General features: G+C 44.9%; 1 protein-coding gene across 6 annotated transcripts; it reads left to right on the top strand.

The window, feature by feature from the left end:
* Positions 1-2049: 2049 nt before the first annotated feature.
* Positions 2050-23959, top strand: slf2 (SMC5-SMC6 complex localization factor 2). Of its 6 annotated transcripts, XM_034292758.1 has the most exons (19): positions 2050-2466; positions 3445-3477; positions 4476-4539; positions 5894-6081; positions 6226-6948; positions 7060-7308; positions 11446-11503; positions 12203-12347; positions 13091-14261; positions 14764-14843; positions 15156-15266; positions 15379-15546; positions 15923-16025; positions 17566-17795; positions 18917-19181; positions 19678-19998; positions 21124-21288; positions 21902-21970; positions 22227-23959. In XM_034292758.1, exons 3-19 carry the CDS (start codon positions 4476-4478, stop codon positions 22818-22820), a joined length of 4704 nt encoding a protein of 1567 aa, XP_034148649.1. In that variant the 5' UTR covers positions 2050-2466; positions 3445-3477; the 3' UTR covers positions 22821-23959. The 6 variants fall into 6 exon arrangements, with proteins under 6 accessions (XP_034148649.1, XP_034148645.1, XP_034148648.1 ...); XM_034292754.1 differs by having other exon boundaries at positions 5894-6948; XM_034292757.1 differs by having other exon boundaries at positions 4476-4594; positions 5894-6948.
* Positions 23960-24003: the final 44 nt, after the last annotated feature.

Genomic DNA, 24003 nt, shown 5'->3' with positions numbered 1-24003 from the left:
GATCATTGATTTAATTACATAACCTTTTTATTTGTTTTTCTTTAAATGTTATATTGTCTAAACTCCAGCATTATCCACAAGGTTACTTATTTCACCTTTTGAAGGAAATTACAGGAAATAAACAGAATTTTCCAGAGTTAAATCAAGAGAACAAGGACCCAAATGTATAAAGTGATTCCACTGCTAAACAAAATATGAGTGTGAGACCAGTGGCTGAGAGTGGGAGAAGATGGGGTGTTGTGGAAGAAGGCCTTTTGATCTCAGTGCAGTTTCTGTTTGTGCAAGTGCACTAATCATAGGGAATGGTGTGCTACATCTAGCAACACAATATTACCACACCATCTTTTTCCACGATACAACTCATACAGAAAAAACTATTCTATACGCCGCAGTGAATGTGTTGTAGGAAATGTTCAGAAGACTCTATACAGTGATTATATGCAAATAAATCAAGGGGCACTGTGTATTTGCAATTGATGCTGGCATTTTACTCCTCCCATACCATGGCCACAATGTAACTCAATGGATATGAAATATATATTGCCCTATAAAAAAAAAAGTTATATTCGCCGCAGTGAATGTATTGTTTTGAAAATATGTGATGTGCACATCCTTAAACCTTCATAGTAAATTACAAATGTGGGCTGTTAGGTTTAGTCTAAATATAACTAATATGGGGCATTGCAACTCAGAACCTACATCAAACAACATGCAATATAAAATATGGTGTACTAAATGATAACAGGACTGGATGTGCAGAACATACAGTTGGTACAACATTCCTGTCATAACTGAAAAGTAAATATTATTTCCAGCTGTCTATAACGAGAACGTTTGCTTGGAGAAAAATATATTACAGGGCTGAACAATGTTGGTCCTGGAGGGGAAGACAATTCTGTGTTTGATTTCTAAGAGCAAGTTAGCACTCAGGGAGATTTAACTGCAATCAGATGGTATCCCTGGTTGGAATAAGTAATGAAGACCTGGGTTTTGTCCCTACGGGACCAACATACAGGGCAGCCATATGCTATAAATTTGGTAACATAGAGACGTCCATGGTGCTTTAAAGAGTTTCAGCCATTTAGTCCTAGGCTAACTGTTTTATTAAATCTCTGGAGTTTTAATGTAATAATCCAAGTAAGCCAATAAGGAGAAGCTGTGTACATAGATTTCTTTTCAGCCTCTCCATTTTGACAATACCAATGAAATTTGCTCAGGCCAATGCATATAATCACTGTGTAGAGTCTCGTGGACATTCCCTACAATACATTCAATGCGGTGTATAGAATAGTTTTTTCTGTACAGGGCAATATTTATTTAATATCCATTGAGTTACATTGTGGCCAATGGGATGGGCGGAGTAAAACACCAGCAACAACTGTGAATACACAGTGCCCCATGATTTCTTTGCATATAATCACTGTATAGAGTCTCCTTGACATTTTCTACAATACATTCACTGCGGCGTATAGAATCGTTTTTTCTGTACAAGGCAATATATATTTCATATCCATTGAGTTACATTGTGGCCAATGGTATGGGTGGAGTAAAATGACAGCAACAATTGCAAATACACAGTGCCCCTTGATTTCTTTGCATATATTTACTTTATAGAGTCTCCTTGACATTTCCTACAAAACATTCACTGCAGCGTATAGTATAGTTTTTTCTGTACAGGGCAATATTTATTTCATATTCTTTGAGCTACATTGTGGCCAATATCTAGGATGGGTGGTGTAAAATGCCAGCAACAATTGCAAATACACAGTGCCCCTTGATTTCTTTTCATATAATTATTTTATCCAATCTCCTGAACATTTCCCTACAATACATTTTTACAATATACACTAAGCAAAGTGTCAAAATCGATACATTTAATATTATTAAAATTGCGGTTTACCGCGGACTACTATTTTGAAGGCAGAATCCGAAAACCGGAAGTCTTGTTGCTACGGAATCTCTAATGTTGCCAGCATGACGCTACTTTTAGACTCTCGTACCCTTCACACCCTGGACTAGCTAATAATATTCCGGTTTCGTTCGGTTGTCTAGGATATGTTAATTCTCACTGGAGCCATTTTGACATGAGTTGTAGTCCTTCTAACCAGGAGCGACTTAACCAGCGGCGGGTGGTTCTAGGACTGCAGCTGGATGCTGGTCTAAGAGGTGGTAGATTTGAGAGAGTCCAACAGTTTCAGAGGTTCTACCACTCATAGATAATAAAACAGTCGCTTATATATACTACCACCACTCGAATGCTCCCGCTCAAGTCTGTATTACAGGATGTGACGTCTCCGGTTAACATCAACAAAAATGTCGGGCAGCTAACAACTGACAGCTAGCGGAAGAGAGTAAAATCAATTAATATCTTATAATAGAACTATAGGGAAGCAAACATACAATGATAATGGATGGTTAATGGATACCTGTCATAATGAGAAGAATACAATGTCAAGGAAATGAGGGGTAAGAGACTAGCTACATTCCAGAATATATAGTTAACATGCTAGCTATCTATCAAGTGTCAGAACTACTACTGATAATACAACAAAACAAGGATACGCTCAGTTACTGATCACCCTGAGTGTAGAGGCTTTGGCGCACTAGCTAGCACATTAGCGTGTCACATTTAGGCTAGTTAATGTTAAATTTAACTAATATGCTACCTAATGCAAGTTATATTTATTGCATGGCTAGTATAGGGCATGTGTGAAGTGGTAAATAAATTAACTAAATACCTAAGTCTCGTTCCTGGAGGGAGTTTGTTTTGAAGTATTTGTTAACTACTGCAGCTAGTGACTTGATTTTGCATATCTTAGCGTGAGAGTACCTGACAAATCGACAAACTAAGCGTTGGAAACGGATTTTAAAAATGCATTATAAAGAATATTTGTGTCTATTGGTAAGTGTGACGGAATAACTTTATGGGTTTTATACATATTATTAGGCAGTCCGATGACATTTAAGTCATCCCTCCACAAACATGACGGCACGAATTGCTAGGCGCTATTGACCACCCCCTGCCATCCGAAGATGAAATGGCGCGCTATAAGTATAATCTCAAAACGGTCAGATGGTGGCCCAACAGCTTTTAGATGTGAATTGCCAGATCAGGGATGGAAATTACACAAGAAACGGGTAACTCCGTTTACTCACCGGTGTTATGATTGATGTAGCTGTCTTCAGTAGGAAGGCGTATCATAGCAAACTGGACATTTTTTGCTTTTTTGGAAAATGTAAAGGTTTAACTGGTTTCGCATGATATTATACGCCGAGCCAATTCAGACGTTTTTAGATAACTTGCCCATCTACTATCTAGAGGACGTGTCCCTTTCAATTGCGAATATTCCATGTTTTTGTTTATATTTCATTGATACTATAATGTGTTAAACCTGAGCCTTTTCTGGGAGTAATATCTCCACTAACTTCTCTCTTTTCTTTCAGATCAATTTCCAAACTATCTCCAAAAAGCAGTAGGTGAGTGTCAGATCCCCGATACCGGAACAGGACAGTGGAGCCTAAATATTTACTAGAGAAAACACTGCCACCTTCATCCTTACTGTATAACCAAGTCACCAACACATAAAATCAACAGAAAACAAATACATGCAACATCATTCTGCATAATAACATTTGATCTCAATCAGTTTTTCACCTGATGGGAATACGCTTTTTGATGTTATTGAATTAGTGTTGTTTTAAAGTAGGCTACAGTGTTTTTCTGAATGATGTACAGTAGATTTGAGCAATTAAGCCTAATGGTAAATCACAATGGCCGGCGGACATCCTTAGTGGTGATGTTTATGTATGTTTTTATTGTCATTTTTTTGGTACATCTATCAAAGGTATGTGTGCACTGTATTTGAAATTCCACGCTGAAATGAGGGCTCTACATACGTACAAGTGAACCTTGGTTCATATGTGAAGAAGCAGTCATCTACCATTGTAGATGGCTGACTTACAGACAGAAAAGTCAGCGCAGCCTTTATACAGAGAGTGAGCACAAAATTACCTCGGAAGAGACTCATTGCCCAGATGTCTCTTCCAGCAACAGTATTCATTAGCCTTACTCATCAGAGAAAGGCTCAATGACAAATCCATCAATTGGACAAGACTAAGAGATTTTTCAACCCCCTCTATTTGTTGTATGTAATGTAACTAAAGTTAACCGAAAACATTGTTTTTCACAAAACAGTTATCCTTAGGATGTGTGTATTGAAGTAGCAATTAGACTAGTGTGGGGGACAGAAAGGGGCCTCTAAAGCACAACTGGAAAACTGGAGTCAGTCAACAAAAATTAATCTTTCTTTTTTGTTTTTTATCGGAAGAAAAATGAACTGGTTCCGTCAGACATCCTAAAGGCACGTCATCTGCCCATTTGTTCCGTGTACTAGCCTCAGGCAACAGTTAGTGTCTTCGCACTGACACACATTGCAGTTAAACCCTCTTTTTTTTCCTTCTTATTCTACACACAGATGACTGTGGTGCCTGCTGCCTCATGTGATTCCTTCAGGTGTTGTCCCATCCTAATGAAACGGAGTGAGCTTGTACTTGTTTAGAATGAGTAGCCTAAGAGAGTACTTCACCAAAGCGGGTGAGAAAGTTCGAAGAGGGTTGTGGCGTTGAGCACTAACAGACGACAGAACTAGAAAATGCATTTGCATAAGTAAATGTGGTGTGTTAGGCAGCTTTTTCACATTCATAATTTTGAACCTGGGTGAAATAAGGTTGGTTTTGTCTCTGGAGCATGGCGAGTTCAAGGGATAGGGATTTAGGTTAATTAACGCTAGTTAATTGGTTCTTTAATTTCAGAGTTAATTTATACTAATCAAAGTAAACTAATTAAAATAGGTGAATTATTTAGTGTTGATTGATGTTTTGTGTCTTTATCATTTAGGCTCTTGAACAAGTGGCTTAAATTGGAATAATAAGAAGAAGATTGAAAGAAATCTAGTGGTGCTTTGATTTTGACAAGCACACCTAATTATGCTTTATTTTTGGGTATTTTGTTTATTTACTAATTCTAACCCAGGGCTTTTAAGCATCTTATGCATGGCATATCTCATTAGACCTAACTGTTTCATATATAGGTTGACATCATAACCTTTGACATCATAACCTTTGCTTAGCCCTGGATCATTAAGCACATCATGTCTTTCAGCATACTCTAAAACATGCATCAAGTTAGATGTTGATCAAATAAAGTTTTTAGTGGCTATAACAGAGTCCATTGTGTTTCACTTGTACTGAGTTTAGTCACATGCTTGTTTTTGGTCAAAGAGCCAAATAGACCCTGTCTCTTTTAGAAGCTTTGATTGGCTGTATGATGGGTAATGGAGATTCACAGCACTTAGTGGGTGGTACTACTGTAAAACAGTTGTTCTTATTACAGAATGTTGAAAGAGGGCTTATTTTGGTAGTGAACATTTGATGTTTTGCTGGGATGTATTTTTTTTTTCTTCATTATCAAAATTGATCAAAAGGCATTCTAAACAGTTAGAATGGCCATATCAAAATAGACTTTCCCTAACCCCTGGACTGCATTAAAACCCTGGCTATCTCTTTGTCCCTCTGTCTGTGTGGATGCTGTTTGACCAACACACTAACTACAGCCTACTTGATTTTTCTGGGTGTATTCTCAAAACTTCCCGCTTGCCGTGCATTCTGACAACTTCAGTCATTGCTAACCAGTGTATAATATCTTATTGTTCTTTGTATGGTGTTGGGCCAGTTAGATGCTTTAGGGGTGTTAACCTTATTTAGTACAGGACTCATTTTCCTTTGGAGCTGGCTTGTGGTGTAACGAGAGATGACGGGAATCTTGTGGGGATGGTTTGTATTTCTCCTGTTCAGTGTGTTTATGCGTGTTTGTCTCCTCCACTTGTTTTTGCAGTGAAAGACATTATTCCACTTGGGTCCCCTCGAATTAAACAACCCCTGGCTCCCCCCTCCCTCCAGGAGGCCCCCATCAATACCTCTGAGCCTCTTGGATGTATGTCCGACCTCAACACCCACCCATTTCCCAAACGGGCGCTGCCCATGGACCAACTGAGAGCCAAGCCTAGCCCTGACCCATCAGGGGTGCACAACAGAACCTCTGGAGGCGCCAGTGATGCCAAGCCCAGTTCCCACCCTCACCACTCGTCAGGGGTGCACAACAGAACCTCTGGAGGCACCAGTGATGCCAAGCCCAGCTCCCACCCTCCCCCTCCCCACATATCAGGGGTGCACAACAGAACCTCTGGAGGCGCCAGTGATGCCAAGCCCAGTTCCCACCCTCACCACTCGTCAGGGGTGCACAACAGAACCTCTGGAGGCGCCAGTGATGCCAAGCCCAGCTCCCACCCTCACCCTCCCCACACATCAGGGGTGAACAACAGAACCTCTGGAGGCGCCAGTGATGCCAAGCCCAGTTCCCACCCTCACCACTCGTCAGGGGTGCACAACAGAACCTCTGGAGGCACCAGTGATGCCAAGCCCAGCTCCCACCCTCCCCCTCCCCACACATCAGGGGTGCACAGGAGAGCCTCTGGAAGTGTGAGTGATGCCAAGCCCAGACCCCAGCCTCCCCACTCGTCAGGGTTGGACCACAGAGCATCTGGAGGTGTGAGTGATATCAAGTCCAGCACCCACCCTCCCCACCCATCAGGGGTGCACAACAGAACCTCTGGAGGTGGGGCCAGGAGTGATACTAAGCCCAGCCCCCGCCCTCCCCACTGGTCAGGGGTGCACCACACAACCTCTGGGGGTGGGGCCAGGAAGGATGCCAAGCCCGGCCTGGCAATCTTTACTAACACCCACAATGGAAGGATGCAGCCTTCCCACAAACCCCAGTCATCCTCCCAGAGCCCTGTGTCCCCTAACTCCTGTAAGGCCCTGGCCTTTCGCCCAAGGGATAGTGTGGATTATGGGGGGCTGCCAAATGAACAGATGAACAGGGACCTGAAGGTAGAGTTTCTTCTGTGTTTGCCTTGATCACATCCAACTGTACGTTATTTCTGTATCCATCAACCTTCAATCTCACGGCAACGTTACCTCATGTCTGTCCACCACACACAGGTTGGGAGCCCAAAACCTCAGTTCATTGGTTACCAACCCCGCAAGTTCTCCCCTCCCTCAACTCCTACCTCCACCAGGCCGGCGCAGAGCAGCCATCCGCCACCCTCTAACATGGACCCCCATAGCCCTGGAAAGACGCCTGCAGAACACAGGCACTACTCCCAGAAGCTCTCCCATTCTCTTCATTCTACCTCTCAGCACAAAGCAGGGGGAAACGGGAAGGAAGCTAATGAAGTTCCAAATGAAAAGGTTAAGTAGAATATACTCATCCAGTTTGTGAAGGACAGAAAAACTAAATAGAAATTTCTAGTTTACTGTGTCTGCAACACAATTCAACACTTAATTTCAAACTATATATTCATCCATCCATCGTCTTCCGCATATCCGGGGCCGGGTCGCGGGGGCAGCAGTCTAAGCAGGGATGCCCAGACTTCCCTCTCCCCAGGCACTTCCTCTAGCTCTTCCGGGGGGACACCGAGGCGTTCCCAGGCCAGCCGGGAGACATAGTCCCTCCAGCGTGTCCTAGGTCTTCCCCGGGGTCTCCTCCCGGTGGGACGAGACCGGAACACCTTCCCAGGAAGGCGTTCCGGAGGCATCCGAAACAGATGCCCAAGCCACCTCAGCTGACCCCTCTCGATGTGGAGGAGCAGCGGCTCTACTCTGAGCTCCTCCCGGATGACCGAGCTTCTCACCCTATCTCTAAGGGATCGCCCAGCCACCCTGCGGAGAAAGCTCATTTCGGCCGCCTGTATCCGGGATCTTGTCCTTTCGGTCATGACCCAAAGCTCATGACCATAGGTGAGAGTAGGAACGTAGATTGACCGGTAAATCGAGAGCTTCGCCTTGCGGCTCAGCTCTTTCTTCACCACCACAGACCGATACATCGACTGCATTACTGCAGAAGCTGCACCGATCCGTCTGTCAATCTCCTGTTCCATCCTTCCCTCACTCGTGAACAGGACCCCTAGATACTTAAACTCCTCCACTTGAGGCAGGCACTATCCACCAACCTGAAGTGGGCAAGCCAACTTTTTCCGACTGAGGACCATGGCCTCGGATTTGGAGGTACTGATTTTCATCCCCACCGCTTCACACTCGGCTGCAAACCGTCCCAGTGCATGCTGAAGGTCCTGGTTAGAAGGGGCCAACACGACAACATCATCTGCAAAGAGCAGAGACGAAATTGTGTCGTCCCCAAACCTGACACCCTCCGGCCCCTGGCTGCGCCTAGAAATTCTGTCCATAAAAATTACGAACAGAACCGGCGACAAAGGGCTGCCCTGCCGAGTCCAACATGCACTGGGAACAAGTCTGACTTACTGCCGGCAATGCGGACCAAGCTCCTGCTTCGGTCGTACAGGGACCTGACAGCCCTTAGCAAAGGACCCAGGACACCATATTCCCAAAGCACTCTCCACAGGATGCCGCGAGGGACACAGTCGAATGCCTTCTCCAAATCCACAAAACACATGTGGATTGGTTGGGCAAACTCCCAGGAACCCTCTAACACCCGTAGATGGTATAGAGCTGGTCCAGTGTTCCACGGCCCGGACGAAAACCACACTGTTCCTCCTGAACCCGAGGTTCTACTATCGGCCGTATTCTCCTCTCCAGAACCCTGGCATAGACTTTCCTGGGCAGGCTGAGAAGTGTGATCCCCCTATAGTTGGAACACACCCTCCGGTCCCCCTTCTTAGAAAGAGGGACCACCACCCCGGTCTGCCATCCCAGAGGCACTGTCCCCGACCGCCACGCGATGTTGCACAGGCATGTCAACCAAGACAGCCCCACAACATCCAGAGACTTGAGGTACTCAGGGCAGGTCTCATCCACCCCCGGTGCCTTGCCACCGAGGAGTTTCTTGACCACCTCTGTGACTTCAGCCCGGGTGATGGACGAGTCCACCTGAGCCCTCATCCTCTGCTTCCTCAATGGGAGACGTGACAGCGGGATTGAGGAGATCCTCGAAGTATTCCTTCCACCGCCCGACGACATCCCCAGTTGAGGTCAACAGCTGCCCACCTCTACTGTAAACAGCGTTGGTAGGGCACTGTTTCCCTCTCCTGAGGCTCCGGATGGTTTGCCAGAATCTCTTCGAGGCCAGCCGATAGTCCTTCTCCATGGACTCACCGAACTCCTCCCAGGCCCGAGTTTTTGCCTCCACAACCACCCGGGCTGCAGCCCGCTTGGCCTGTCGGTACCCGTCAGCTGCCTCAGGAGTCCCACAAGCCAACCAGGCCTGATAGGACTCAATATCTCCAGCCTCCCTTGGGATCCAGTCGAAGCTCTGCCGGAGGTGGGAGTTAAAGATCTCTCTGACAGGAGACTCTGCCAGATGTTCCCAGCAGACCCTTACAGTATGCTTGGGCCTGCCGAGTCTGTCCAGCTTCCTCCCCCGCCATCGGATCCAACTCATCACCAGGTGGTGATCAGTTGACAGCTCCGCCCCTCTCTTCACCCGAGTGTCCAAGACATACGGCCGCAGGTCAGATGAGACGACAACAAAGTCGATCATCGACCTGCGGCCTAGGGTGTCCTGGTGCCACGTGCACTGATGGACACCCTTATGCTTGAACATGGTGTTCGTTATGGACAAACTGTGACTAGCACAGAAGTCCAATAACTGAACACCACTCGGGTTCAGATCAGGGGGGCCGTTCCTCCCAATCACGCCCCTCCAGGTTTCACTGTCGTTGCCCATGTGGGAGCACTTTCCAGCACCCCTCCCAGAGACTCTAAGAAGGTCGGGTACTCTGCACTGCGGTTCGGCCCGTAGGCACAAACAACAGTCTGAGACCTATCCCCGACCCGTAGGCGCAGGGAAACGACCCTCTCGTTCACCGGGGTAAACTCCAACACATAGTGGCAGAGCTGGGGAGCTATAAGCAAACCCACACCAGCCCGCTGCCTCTCACCATGGGCAACTCCAGATTGGTGAAGAGTCCATCCTCTCTCAAGGAGTGTGGTTCCAGAGCCCAAGCCGTGCGTAGAGGTGATCCCGACTACCTCTAGTCGGAACTTCTCAACCTCACGCACGATCTCAGGCTCCTTCCCCGCCAGCGAGGTGACGTTCCACGTCCCTAGAGCTAGTTTCCGTGTCCAGAGATCGGGTTGTCTAGGCCCCTGCCTTCGACTGCCGCCCGATCCTCTTCGCACCGGCCCCCACTTCGCCCGTTTGGGCTGGGCCCGGCCAACAGGCGCTCGAATACGAGCCCCAACCCCGGGCCAGGCTCCAGGGTGGGGCCCTGGCTGCGCCATACCGGGCGATGTCACGGAACTCAAAATTGTACGCATCATTAAGGGGGTTTTGAACCGCTCTTAGTCTGAACCGTCGCCTAAGACCTGTTTTCCTTGGGAGACCCTACCAGGGGCATATAGCCCCAGACAACCTAGCTCCTAGGGTCACTCGGGTACTCAAACCCCTCCACCACGTTAAGGTGGCAGTTCATGGAGGGGAAAAACTATATATCCATCTTTTAAATAGGGAACTAATTTGTTTTCAGCACTATTTATCAAATGAATTTTCAAGACATGGTGAAATGTGTAGAATTGCAGGAACTGCTGCATTCTCTCTATTTAATGGATCACCATTTAATATGGCCAGAAGCAGCAGATACTATGCCTTGAACACAGAACGAAGTAATACAGCTCAAATAGATAAGTACAAAACATAGAACATGAGGTAATACAGCACCAATGGATAAGTACAAAACATAGAACATGAGGTAATACAGCACCAATAGATAAGTACAAAACATAGAACGTGAGGTAATAGGGCACCAATGGATAAGTACAAAACATAGAACATGAGGTAATACAGCACCAATAGATAAGTACAAAACATAGAACATGAGGTAATAGGGCACCAATAGATAAGTACAAAACATAGAACATGAGGTAATAGGGCACCAATAGATAAGTACAAAACATAGAACATGAGGTAATAGGGCACCAATGGATAAGTACAGTGCAAAGGCAGAAATACATTTAAAATAACAATACCTTAATGAACAAGGTCAGTGCATAGACAACGTCTTACAGTCAAGATAATAACATAACAATATAAATCCGTTTCTCAACACATTGTTCTGTAAAGATCTCCTCCAATGCTGCACTAAAAGACAGTTGTTTTGTTTAAGCAGGTCTTTAGTCTCTGGAAACTCTTTTCTTTGTTCTGCAAACGGTTATAGTGCTATTGACAAAATGAGTATGTTACTCAACTTAACCAACTCATAGGGGAATTGGTTAAAATGCAGACATTGTAGTATGCCTTCATAAATTAATACTATTACCCCCGATTTATATTCTCACCTCACACTGGTAAGCTAATAAATGCAATTCTGTGTTTTTGATAGTTGGATTTCTTTTATCTTTTTCTTTTCACAGAGTCATGGTTTCATGGACCAAGGAGGACCCAATCCTTCTAACAGGTGCTACACACCAGGTACAAATTGGACTTGCTAACTATTATGGAAATTACCAGCACGTTATAGACTACTTATTACAGTCTCTGAGCTGGGGGGGGTCAGTCGGGTTTATCAGCTTACTTGGTCATTCTACTTAACCATTATATATAGGCACAATAGGGGGAGCCATATACTTTCATGTCCACGCAATCATTCCCAAAGTTTCTACCCTCTGGTGAACAGTGTAACAGCTGCGTTTGAATGATTTTAATCAGACATCCAGTGAATCTACTGCATTGTTCAATTAGATTCCAACTGTCTGTATCCATGATTCATAATGGATGTCTAGTGGGAGTCAGTCGATCAGCTGGTATGTCCCTGTCCATATGAAGATCTTCATCTGGCCTCTTTCATTTGACTAATGAATTGAGATTAGTTTGCCATGTAGATTTAGCTCCAGGTTGTTGTAAGAGTTGCTAAGTAGTAGGCCTCTGTTTATTGTAATGTGAAAAGGATCTTGAGGAAGTATTCATCACATTTGAGACTTCACAGGAGAATTGCTCTTATGATATTTTACTCAAAATGCCATAAAAATCCCAAATGAGTAATATTTTGCTGTTTTCATATCTGTCAGTGGCCTTGCAAAACCACTTACTCTCATTCTCTAATATATAGAAATACATAATGAAAATGTTATATTTACTATGAATATATTTGTTGTTGTTTTATCCCTCAAGTTGGAAAAAGATCATTGTCTCTGAAGAAACGCAGACCCTCAGACTCCAGAAGAGAGGACACGGATAATAAAAGACTGCGTTCAGAGATGTATACCTCAAACACTGCTCTTAGCCATACCAGTCACCCAACCTATGGAACAGCTAGGTGAGGGGGTCAAAAGGAGTACATCTGTATTTGATTTCATCTTAATTTGTCTCTTTGGGCAATTACTATAAATGCTAGCTTTGCTTGAAGGGTACCTCCTGGAAATTACTACAAAGGCTGACAGTGGATTATACCTTGTTTAAATCAGTTGTAACATTGCAGCCCTTAATTACTGCCCTTGACATCATAATTGCGGTCTCTCCATATACTGATCTACATGTTCTAACTCTCTTAGTAAGTTAAGTCGCTATCCTGTGAGCACAGATACAATGTTTGTTGTATTCAAAACAAAATATAATTTGGCACTGTATTACTCAAGTAAAAGGACTTGCAACTTGTTTGCGCATGTCAAATTCTGAGCTTTTACTGAGAGTCTATAAAAAGCATGAAATCTTTAACGTATAGTTTCTGACATTTTGTTGTTTTGCAAGAGGTGTGAAAAGGACTAAGTAAAAGTATTCTCCCTGGTTTGGCTAGGTTCACCAGTTTAGCCACATTTCTAATCAAGACCTGAATGAACAGGTGAAGGGAGTTCATAACTAACCAATGATGTATAATAACCAATGATCAATAAAATAAAATAGAAGTAAAAAATTATCAGTTATATTCACTGGTTAATTATGAACTCAGAACTTTTGCTGAAAGGCAGTAAGTCAGATTTGAACCCGGGCCTATTTTGTCTTCAGAATCAGCTTTTTAACAGTTGAATTGCACTGTCGTAAAACATTTCATTTGACCCGCAGTTCTAAGATGTCCCCTGACCCCAAAGTACCCTGCCTGAAGAGAGTCTTCATGAAGGACAATCTCAAGTCAAGTCCCACTCTGAGGCTGATGGACCATCGTAGCCTCACGACAGAGACCGAACCGAGGACTGTCTCTAACTTTCCACTCACCACAGCCAAGCCAGCCAGGCGGCTATTTACCTGCGAGGGACAGGTGCCGTCCAGAAACCCTGTGGTGGTTATTAGGAACCCCGATCCCCGATCTGGGAACTGCTGCAACCCATCCAGACACACTGTCAAGATGCCCGTCCAATGCACAAGTAGAGGAGAGGGCAGACAGCAAGAGAGTAGAAGAGAAAAATGTCAGCCCAACAAAGAAACACCCGGACCCATATCACGATCCAAGATCTTGGCCTCCAACGAGATTCCGTCCTATAGGGTGGCTGCAGCGGAACACCGTAAGCAACTACTGGACCCCAAAATCAACTCTGTCGCTTTTGTGAGGCTGGAGTCGTGCCAGACTCAATTGACTAAATTAGAGACCGACTCCTGCAGAAAAGCAACTGCCTCTAGCGCTTCCTCACCCTCTGAGGAGAGGTCCCTTAAGGTGGATGTAGCCTCAGGACTGACTGTTGCTCCTGCCATTCCCAAGGTCAGACACGTTGTGGAAGAGTCAGGTAAGGCGGGGGCTGGACTCCAATCTTCTGGCTTTGCATCAGCAGGGTTTGGGTCTCAGAGGGATGAGAACGCTAACGTCAACACGGAGCTCTCCGGCCAAACGGCCCCCCTTTCGGCCTCGGCAACGCCCTCATCCAGGTTTATGGGTGGGTTGTTCAGCATGGAGACGCTAGTTCTCAACACCAGCCCCTGCACTCCCCACCGCTCTCCTTCTCCCGCCTCAGCCCTGGACCGAGAAGGGAAGGATGAAGTAAGGAAAGAAGGGCAGCAGAAGCCCCGGAAGTGTTTATCGTTCATTGAAAAGGACCCTTTGGATGTGGAACTGGGCCTAGACCTTGACCTGAGCCTGGGTCTAGAGTTTGAGCTCTCCCAGGAAAGCAGCAGCAGTGAGGAGGACCAGCTGCCGTCCCTGCAGCAGATCCTGGACCGTACAGCCCGGCCCCCAGACACCCCGGTTAAAGGAACCTACCCTTCACCCAACACCCCTGTGGGGCCGCGACACCACAGCCAGCCGGTAAAGAGCTACTCTCTCAGGGTTGTGTACCAGGCACTATGGGCCTGGGTCAAAAGTAGTGCACTTGATCAGTGCTGTTTGGGACCTTCAGTTTTCATGTAGGCATGGGATTCAGTATAGCAGATAAGCAGTCTGTGTTAAACTTTCTATAATGGGATGTAATTGGTTAGGTTTGAAAGAATCTAATGACTAACTTCATGCATTGTGAAGCGGAGGGTGACACATTCCAAGGTTTGAAACATGGGGAAGACTACGGGGAGTGTTTGCACATAGGTAGGACATCATGCAGATGTATTTAGTGATTCAGTGTTTCTACAATGGCCAGGCATCCACATTCTACTCTTGTTTTGGCAATAGCATAATGCTCTCCAAACTACATATTCCCTTCTGCATTTTAATCTTGGTCAGAGTTTGCTTGCCTGTTGGAAGTATACTACTGTGTCTATTACTGTTTTACTCTGTGGTCTTGAGTTTATAATGTTTGTGTTGTTGTCTCTGGCAGCCTGAGTCGTACAAAACCAAACCCACAAGTTACAAGAACAACCTGGATGAGATGCTGAAGGAAAACAAGAGCATTCAAAGGTATTTTGTTATCGCAAATGACACGACGAGGCGTCTCGGCACGAGAAATGACACGACGAGGCGTCTCGGCACGAGAAATGACACAGTAATGACATGAAGAGGCGTCTAGGAGAAATCAGTTCCTACACGCTTGTTATGACCCATGACAAGGCATGTTGACATGACAACTTTGGCACGAGAAATGACATGATAATTTCCCGTTCTGCCCGTGTCGTTACCTAGGTCAAAGGTCGTTACCTAGGTCTCCCCATGGCACTAACAAGAGCTCTATGTCTTCTGGTCTGAACACTAACACAGTGGTTATTCCCCCAGGTCTAAGGATGTGCAGACCAAGCTACGTCTGGCCTGTGAGGAGAACCTGCTGAGACTGGCTGAGGAGGAAGAGGAGAAGAGCACAGAGGAGGCCATCTCCCACGAACACAAGTAAACACACACACACACACACACAGAGGCGTGGGATGTCTACAGATTGCCAACCACAGGAGAGACAGGAAGTCACCACAGTTCCATGTTATGTCTCTCATGTCCACTCCAGGGAGTTCCTGCAGCGTTTCTCAGTGGTGTCGGGAGCCATACGGGACCTCCACCCCGGGGAAGCGGTGTTCAGCCTGGAAAACTTTGGCCGTCTCTTCAACCAACACACGCTGAAGCTGAGGAATTGTAATGTCACCCCGCGGAACACAGCACAGAAAACACTACTCTGGTAAGACCTCTGTCTGCCGGCTCTGGTTGGACCTCTGTCTGCCTGCTCTGGTTGGACCTCTGTCTGCCTGCTCTGGTATGACCTCTGTCTGCCTGCTCTGGTATGACCTCTGTCTGCCTGCTCTGGTATGACCTCTGTCTGCCGGCTCTGGTTGGACCTCTGTCTGCCGGCTCTGGTTGGACCTCTGTCTGCCGGCTCTGGTTGGACCTCTGTCTGCCGGCTCTGGTTGGACCTCTGTCTGCCTGCTCTGGTTAGACCTCTGTCTGCCGGCTCTGGTTAGACCTCTGTCTGCCTGCTCTTCTAACACCTGTCTTTCTGAGTATGTGCATGTTCCCTGTGAGAGGGTGAAGAGTATCTCTCAATCTTGGTCTCTCAGGTCCACTCCAGACCAGTTCAGCTCGCAGGTCAGTTCCGGGCTGTTCCAGAGAGCCTACAGCTCGTCCCCCTGCCCGCCCCAGGTGACCCTCTGGCTCTTTCAGGTACTACGCAAACGCAAAATGGATGTTGATAGATTGTGTTCTAATAAATACTGTTGTCATATAAGTAAAATACCTGCCATTCCAAATGACCATTTCACATTTCCATGTCATAAACCTCTTGTCATATGCAATGGCTATGTTTATTTAAAAACATTAAGAAAGATTTATTTCATGCCATATGTTACGCTTTACTGGACAGAAAAGTCGGCAAAGTATTTTTCTGTAAAAGCAGTAGGCCAGATTGGAACCGATTCGGCAGCAGTACATCTGCACAGGTGGTAGGATCTGAGACCGGCCGGCCACCCTAGTGTCAGTGTTGATCTGAGACCGGTGGACCATCCTAGTGTCAGTGTTGATCTAAGACCGGTGGACCACCCTAGTGTCAGTGTTGATCTAAGACCGGTGGACCACCCTAGTGTCAGTGTTGATCTATGACCGGCGGACCACCCTAGTGTCAGTGTTGATCTATGACCGGCAGACCACCCTAGTGTCAGTGTTGATCTAAGACCGGTGGACCACCCTAGTGTCAGTGTTGATCTATGACCGGTGGACCACCCTAGTGTCAGTGTTGATCTGAGACCGGCAGACCACCCTAGTGTCAGTGTTGATCTAAGGCCGGCGGACCACCCTAGTGTCAGTGTTGATCTAAGGCCGGCGGACCACCCTAGTGTCAGTGTTGATCTAAGGCCGGCGGACCACCCTAGTGTCAGTGTTGATCTAAGACCGGTGGACCACCCTAGTGTCAGTGTTGATCTATGACCGGCGGACCACCCTAGTGTCAGTGTTGATCTAAGACCGGCGGACCACCCTAGTGTCAGTGTTGATCTAAGTCCGGCGGACCACCCTAGTGTCAGTGTTGATCTAAGACCGGTTGACCACCCTAGTGTCAGTGTTGATCTATGACCGGCAGACCACCCTAGTGTCAGTGTTGATCTAAGACCGGCAGACCACCCTAGTGTCAGTGTTGATCTAAGGCCGGCGGACCACCCTAGTGTCAGTGTTGATCTAAGACCGGCGGACCACCCTAGTGTCAGTGTTGATCTAAGTCCGGCGGACCACCCTAGTGTCAGCGTTTTCTTTCACAATGTTTGATGTACAGTTAAAAGATGACAACGTTCACCGAATTGTTCTGATTGCAGCAACATTCCGATCTCTCTGAATAGCTCGTTGGTAATGGTCCGTTTTGGTCCGGCAGAAACCCTCACAGTGATGGTGTGACAGTGGAGATGCAGGCCTGTGTTCCAGACAAAACAACCACGTTCCTCAGTGGCACAAGTCGTGCATCAGCGTTACTTAGGAACTGGGCTTTCCGTTGTCGCAGCTTCCATAGTTCAGCCCATGGATGTCAGAATGAGGAGTCCGAGATCCAGTACAGGGAGTGACACAGCAGACTACATAGCTGACAACTCTCTAGCCTAAAAGAAAACATCGTTAGAGTTTTGTAAGCTGTTAAAAATCCATTAAGGATTGCTCGTTAAAGAAAAAGGGAAGTTAGTCTCTCTCTGACCCCCTCCCCACCCCCCCCCCCCCGCTCCTGTAGATGATGTCGGTCCACTCAGACATGCTGATCTGTCATCACGTACTGGCGGCCCTGTCGGATATTGCCTTCACCGCTGCTGACCACATTGTGCTGAATAAGGGCGAGCGGTTTGAGGTGTGGGTGCCCAGTGTGGCAGACATAAGCCTGGTCTTCATGAACATGGGCGTTCCCTTCGTCACCCTGTTTCCCCTGGAAGACCTACAGCCCCCCTTCACAGAAGGAGACCTGATGTAAGGGCGTGCGTGTGCGTGTGCATGTGCGTGTGTGTGTGTGTGTGTAAATATGTACGTGTCTCTCTGCCCCAGGGGGCACCAAACATCCCAACATGGACAGGACAAGACAGACAATTTCACAACCAGCAGGCTAAAATATCAGAAAGAAAATATCACCAAATGCATCTATAGCTTCTAGTGTACAGCTCCAGGGAAATGAAGAGACTGCACCTTTTTCTTTCCTTTCCAAAAAAGCTGAAAAGGAAGGTTTTGAGTGAGGAACAGAAGCATTCAATTTGCTCTGGTCTCTTAATTTGAACCCTTCTGTTCCTCACTCAAAACCATCCTTTTTGACTTTTTTGGAAAGGAAAGAAAAGGGTGGAGTGGTCTCTTCATTTTTTCCAGAGCTGTATGTATTCTAAACATTAAGTGTTAATATGATTTTATAATCCCACAATGACATGCAGGTCATTACGATCTAATTCCAGCAGGTGGGCCTTTGGATCAGAGCAAATGTGAATTTACTTGCAGTAGCATGTTTTATAGAGTAATCCGTTTGATGTTACATTTCATGTGTAATGAGTAGAGTGTAAGTTATAGGTTTTGGTGTTTCACATGTGCTGAGCGTATTGAAAATGGGAACTGGTTTTCTGGGTGGCAGGGCCACCATAACCACTAGGTACAGTGATACTTGGCATGGTATGATATTACTAACATTTTGGTAAAAGTGACCACAACACAATGAGAAGAAGCAGATTTTCTGACACTTCATAAAAAAAAAAAATGTTGTGTGTTTCTTTGCAACATATTGAGATTTTCAGCCTCCTCACATCTTTAGGCAGAATTTGGTTAAAATATTAGTTTTTAGTAGACAGGCGTTACAAGAAGTCTTGTAACGACTTTGATTTAACTTAAGCAAATCTGTATTAATAAGCCTTTTAAAAACGACATCCTTATAGTAAAATCCCATTTAAATGATGGAGTGTGGCCAGTTGATATTCAAGAATTGAAATAGAATCAGAGCAGGTCCCAAATCTCAATTTAGACTTAACTGTGTGTTTTTAGTTTTTGACTTATTTCTGATGAAGACAGATAATGACTGTTTGTGTCTGTGTTGGTGTCTGTGTTGGCGCGTGCAGAGAGGGCATTGAGATCAGCACAAACAGACTTTCCACTGAGGAGCACGTCCGCACTTTCCCAGAACACAACTTTGACAGCGTCATCGAGTACCTGTTTCTGTGTACGTCGTTGTGCCCGCGGACCTATTGCGACAGAGACCTGTTGTTACTCATGACGGTTATGTGCACAGTGGGATTGGACACACAGCTCACCCTTCTGCCCAAAGAGCACCTCCGATCCCTACTGCGCAACTTGGTCAACAGCATTAAGGACTTGGATAATATGGTCAGTCTGTCTAACTTGGTAAATGGCCTCTTATAAACCGAGTGGTTTAAATCCTGAATGCTGATTTGCAGACAGCCGTGATATATGAGACCTTATACCAAGGGTATGACATCACTTTTTGCTGCTCTAATTACGATTTCAGCTGGTTTATACGCACAATAATGCATCTCTGGCCTTTGCAGTGGTATATTGGCCATATACCACACCCCCTTTTGCACAGTGGCTTTCATATCCCATGTCTATCAGCCAATCAGCATTCATGATTCAAACTACCCTGTTTATAACTATATATAACCACTATGTATTGTTAAAAAAAAAAATGAAAGAGCTCTGTTTAACAACTAGTGTTAACCTAGGTCTGTCATTTGATGTCATTTTTTTATTCCGACATTGCTGCTGTTTCAATTTTGCGTTTTCTTTGATAGGATAACCTGTCTCTGCCGGGGGGGGTTTGCACCGTCTTACCGTTGAGGTTCATCTATCTTTTGTCTTGCAGCTGCCCAGAATCTGCAGGTCCTTGATTGACCTGACTGAGGATCATCACAACCTGCGCTGGCTTGTCCAGCTACTGCCAGACAACATGCGTGGCAAGCAACTCAGGAGACATCTCAGTATGTCAGCCATCTCCAAACTGCTGAACAACCAATGCACTTACAAGTCCTCCAACGCAGAGTTTCAGTTGTCAGACCTGCGTCGGTACCTTCCCCGAATGCGCCCCTCCTCACTTCTCCATTACCTGGCCAACTCCAGGAGTGGTCAGAATCCACACAGAGTAAAGGAGGAACAAGAGGATGACTGTGCTTCTCTGGACCAGCAGGTTGGCAATGGGTTATTTACCATTTCATTTTTCAATAGAAAACATTCTTCCTGGTTCTTAGTTAGTACATGGTTATTCATATAAATCTGGAGTACTTTATTAAGAGTACTTTATTAGATTAGATTTGATTCAATGTTATTGTCATTGAACAATTGCAAGTACAGTACAACGAAATGCAGTTAGCATCTAACCAGAAGTGCAAATAGAAGAGGGCAGGAAGTTTCCAAGTATTTCCAAGAATTAAGTATATTTATATTACAAGTGGAATGTGTACATGTGCAATGAAGTCAAAAGCAGTAGAAATGGCAATACTAAATGTGCAATTAATGCAAATAGAGGAGGGCAGAACATTTACAAGTATTAAGTTTAGTGTTTGTTACAAGAGGAATAGTAGTTGTGCGGGTACAAATGGCACTTCTAAATGGCGTTCTGGATGTGCAGTCGAGGCAAATTGATGGAGTAAGGTGGCATGTCCACCCGGGATGCAGACATGGCAGCAATGAGGTCCCCAGGGTAGACTTGCATATGTAACAACGGTAAAAATGCAGGCACCATGGCAATTCTAGATGTGCAAAGAGGCTAATTGAAGGTGCATGTGCAACTGAAATGCAGGGATCGAAGCAGTGAGGTTCCCGAGCTAGACACGTACCTATAACTGAAAATGTCCATTAATAGATTTTGATATTAGATTCAGAGTAGTACAAAGGGAGTAGTGCAACAGGGTCCCTGAAAGGTGGGGGGGGGGTATGGTTAGCGATGGGGTCACAGAGTTCTCTGGGTCACTGAGTTAAGAAAGGGTTACAGTAGGTGGAAAGAAACTGTTCCTGATCCTGCTTGTGCGGGAACGAAGAGGCCTGTACCGCCTGTCTGATGGAAGGAGGTCAAACAGTTTGTGGCATGGATGTAAAGAGGCTGATATTATGTTGGTTTGATCCCATTCCAGAAAATACAAAGTTTATTCTGTATAATGCTAGCTAATAGGGTAAACTCCATAAAATGTAGTCTTGTGTGTCTTTGCTGGCTGGCGTGTTTTGGTTGGTAGTCCTGGAAGACCGGCATGGCCTCAGTTTTATTTTGTGTAGTCCAAGAAGTTCCTTCTAGTTTGGCTCTGTTCTGTTTTTTCAGGCCTATTACCTCTGCTACAGTCTCCTGTCCCTGGCAAACGAAGCCACCATCTTTGAGTTTTTCCCACAAAAGCAGAAGAGGCAGTTGTTGTTGCTGTCTGCTGAGTTGGAGAAACACATCAAGTGTGACATCAGGGAGAGTGAGAAGATGCTTTACAGAAGCAAGGTATGTGTTCATTCCTTTCATGTAGACATGTCTACAGAACGGAAGCTGGGGCTGCATAATGTGCTAAATTAATTTAAAGAAACTGAAAAACCATCAAGTATTTCCATAAAACAACATAAACTGCCAAGAAACATTAAGTCTCACAAATGAGATACAAATGATGTTATTCAAAATGTATCTTATGTTGGTCTACTTTCCAAGTGGCCTATTGCATCATCTGCATACAATTAAGGGATAAAATACTTCCAGAATCTCACACAGACCTTTTGTTTTCTTTCAATAACGACCACTCATGACCACCTGATAATCCACGATTTCGATGGAGCACCTGCATGCCAGAAAAATCTCAGACAACACATGCCCAATAGGCCCTTCTCATTCACATTTCTTAAGAAACAAAAAATCACTCAAATTTGTGATTTAAATATTGCACTTGTCTATGCTGATAATTTGATTAATTGTGCAGCATTGTCTGCGACCCACAATCACTTGCAATAATGAGGGTAAGACCTTGTGTGTATAATGACACTTAACCCCTCTCACATTCTCACATCGCCAACACTGTCTCACCTCTTTCTCTCTGTTTTTCAATGTTCATGGCTTCACCCCCCAGGTCAAGGACTTTGTGGCCAGGATCTACACCAAATGGCAGGTGGTAGTCCACAAAAGCAGACCTCTCCAGGTAGATGTTCAGAGATACAGCCAATTTAATACATAATGTAAATATGGGTGTTATATAGTGTATATACAGTACTGGGAAGTACTTCCAGGGGAACTACCATACTGCAACTTTGTTTTTGGTTTAATGAAGAAAAAAAAACCTGGTGAACGCAAAGGGACCTGAATCCTTCCGGAACACACTGTAATTGTAGTGCTAATGTATGTTTGATAGCAGTGTGTTATGTATTATATTATTTTATCGGGCCTGTTCCCCTCAGGGGAAATTGTATGAATACTGGATACCTCTGCCTGAGGACGCAATGAGCAGCAGCCAGGAGAACCAACAATCCATCAAAGAGAGCGAAGAGGAGATGTTCATGGAGGTGGAGGGAGAAGAGGAAGAGGAGGAGGAGGAAGAGGGAGAGGGAGGAGAAGAGGATGCTAAAGAGGAAAAGAAAGAGAAGATTTTAAAAATGGACTTGGCCTTGGAGGAAGAGAAGGAGATTCTGGAAGAGAAGTTCCTTAAGATTGATGACAACAATGATGAGGAGGAGGAGGAGGAGGAGGAGGAGGAGGAAAGGATGGAAGTTGCGCTAGAGGAGTCAGATGAGCAACCAAAGACTGAGGACATGGAAGAAGAGCTGGCAGAATTTGAGAAAGAGGAGACTGGAACAGATAAGCCAAAAGAAGAAGTAGAGAAGAGAGGCAAACAACCAATGGAGACCGAAGATGGAGGCAAAATACAGAATGAATCAGAGATGGACGAGAACAGAAGAGATCCAAGAGAGGCAGAAACTGAGACTACTGAACAGGAGGAAGATATGGAGAGAAAATGTACCGAACTGAAGGAAAAACCTGAGAAGCAGAGCTAGGGGGTGAAAGAGGCTGAGAACAGCACATAAAGTAGGGATGAAGATATGGCAGGAAAAGGTGGCACATTGTAGGCTTTAGTAAATAGGGAGCCATGTGGGACACTTCCTAACTGCCTGTTGTCAATGTTCTGTGGCGAATTAGTGAACTATTGTGAACATTCTTTTTTTTTTCAGGCACTTTTACACATTTCAAAAGACGTGCAGACAGTTAACTCCTTTAACCCTTGACACTTTTTTTTTTACTCGATTTTACTCGTCATATTGTTTGCACTATCAAGTTAGGTTTTTCTCTACTCAGAACAGTTTAGTGTTGATATTAAAAGGTTGATTAATCTTTAAAATAAATTGTAAGAGTTTGTACAATGTGTATCATTTTCATATTTGAACTGGAATGTAAAGAATATTTTCTGCAGTCAATATTTCTACTTTCAATAAATAGATTTTTAAGTGAAAAAATTAATATAGTTTGTCAAAAAAATTTTTTTGCATTTCTGTATGTTTGTGCATAAATGTGTGCACTGTATCTCAACTGAATACAGGCCCCATTGTACAGGCCCCATTACCACAGAGTGGAAATAGCTTTTCATAGGATCAACTGTATGCAGTGTAATCAGTAATCAGTATCTTGACCATGTCAATAGATGTGTGAGGGATACCATAAGAAGTACTGCCTAGTCGAGATTGACCGATAACCACTTGATATTTGCCCTTTTTTTGTTTATGGCTATCAGTCCTTTACTGTCAGTCCAGCCAGTACTCTTTTATTTCTTTTTTTAGCAAGTGCACCATTTCCCCTTGTATCAAACTGCTGCTAGGGTAAGAATGTCATTAATGAACCTGAGTTCAGTTTGCTTAAAGCATATAAGTTGTTTATTAGAATCGATTAACCATTAACTGAGCCATGAGATAATTTTGGGAATGCGGCTCCTTGCTGAAAAAGGCTTTCATTTTGTCTACCAAAGGAACAAATCCATTCCTGTAAGAGTAAACTAATTATGTAACTTGTTCGAAGTGTGTTTTCAACTACAGCAATTAGTCACTTACTTTTACTGGCTTATAAAAATCCACATGGTGGCGCAGTTGCTGCATGAAACCCTAGAGTACTAGTAGTTCTAAAATAAAGGCAGACCATGAATACAGAGATGGCCTCGTTGATTTATTCTGGAAACTATGGGCTTAATCC

This window comes from Esox lucius, chromosome 6 (assembly GCF_011004845.1).
Source record: "Esox lucius isolate fEsoLuc1 chromosome 6, fEsoLuc1.pri, whole genome shotgun sequence".
NCBI classification, from domain to species: Eukaryota; Metazoa; Chordata; class Actinopteri; order Esociformes; family Esocidae; genus Esox; species Esox lucius.
The sequence above is the reverse complement of the archived record's forward strand: the minus strand, read 5'-3'. Positions and strand labels throughout refer to the sequence as shown.

Bases quoted from the DNA above. Each gene is read 5' to 3' on its own strand.
- slf2 (XM_034292754.1), top strand. From the start codon at position 4,476: ATGACTGTGGTGCCTGCTGCCTCATGTGATTCCTTCAGGTGTTGTCCC. The intron at 15,547-15,922 runs GTAAGACCTCTG...TTGGTCTCTCAG, and splicing joins GCACAGAAAACACTACTCTG to GTCCACTCCAGACCAGTTCA. The intron at 21,289-21,901 runs GTATGTGTTCAT...TTCACCCCCCAG, and splicing joins AGATGCTTTACAGAAGCAAG to GTCAAGGACTTTGTGGCCAG.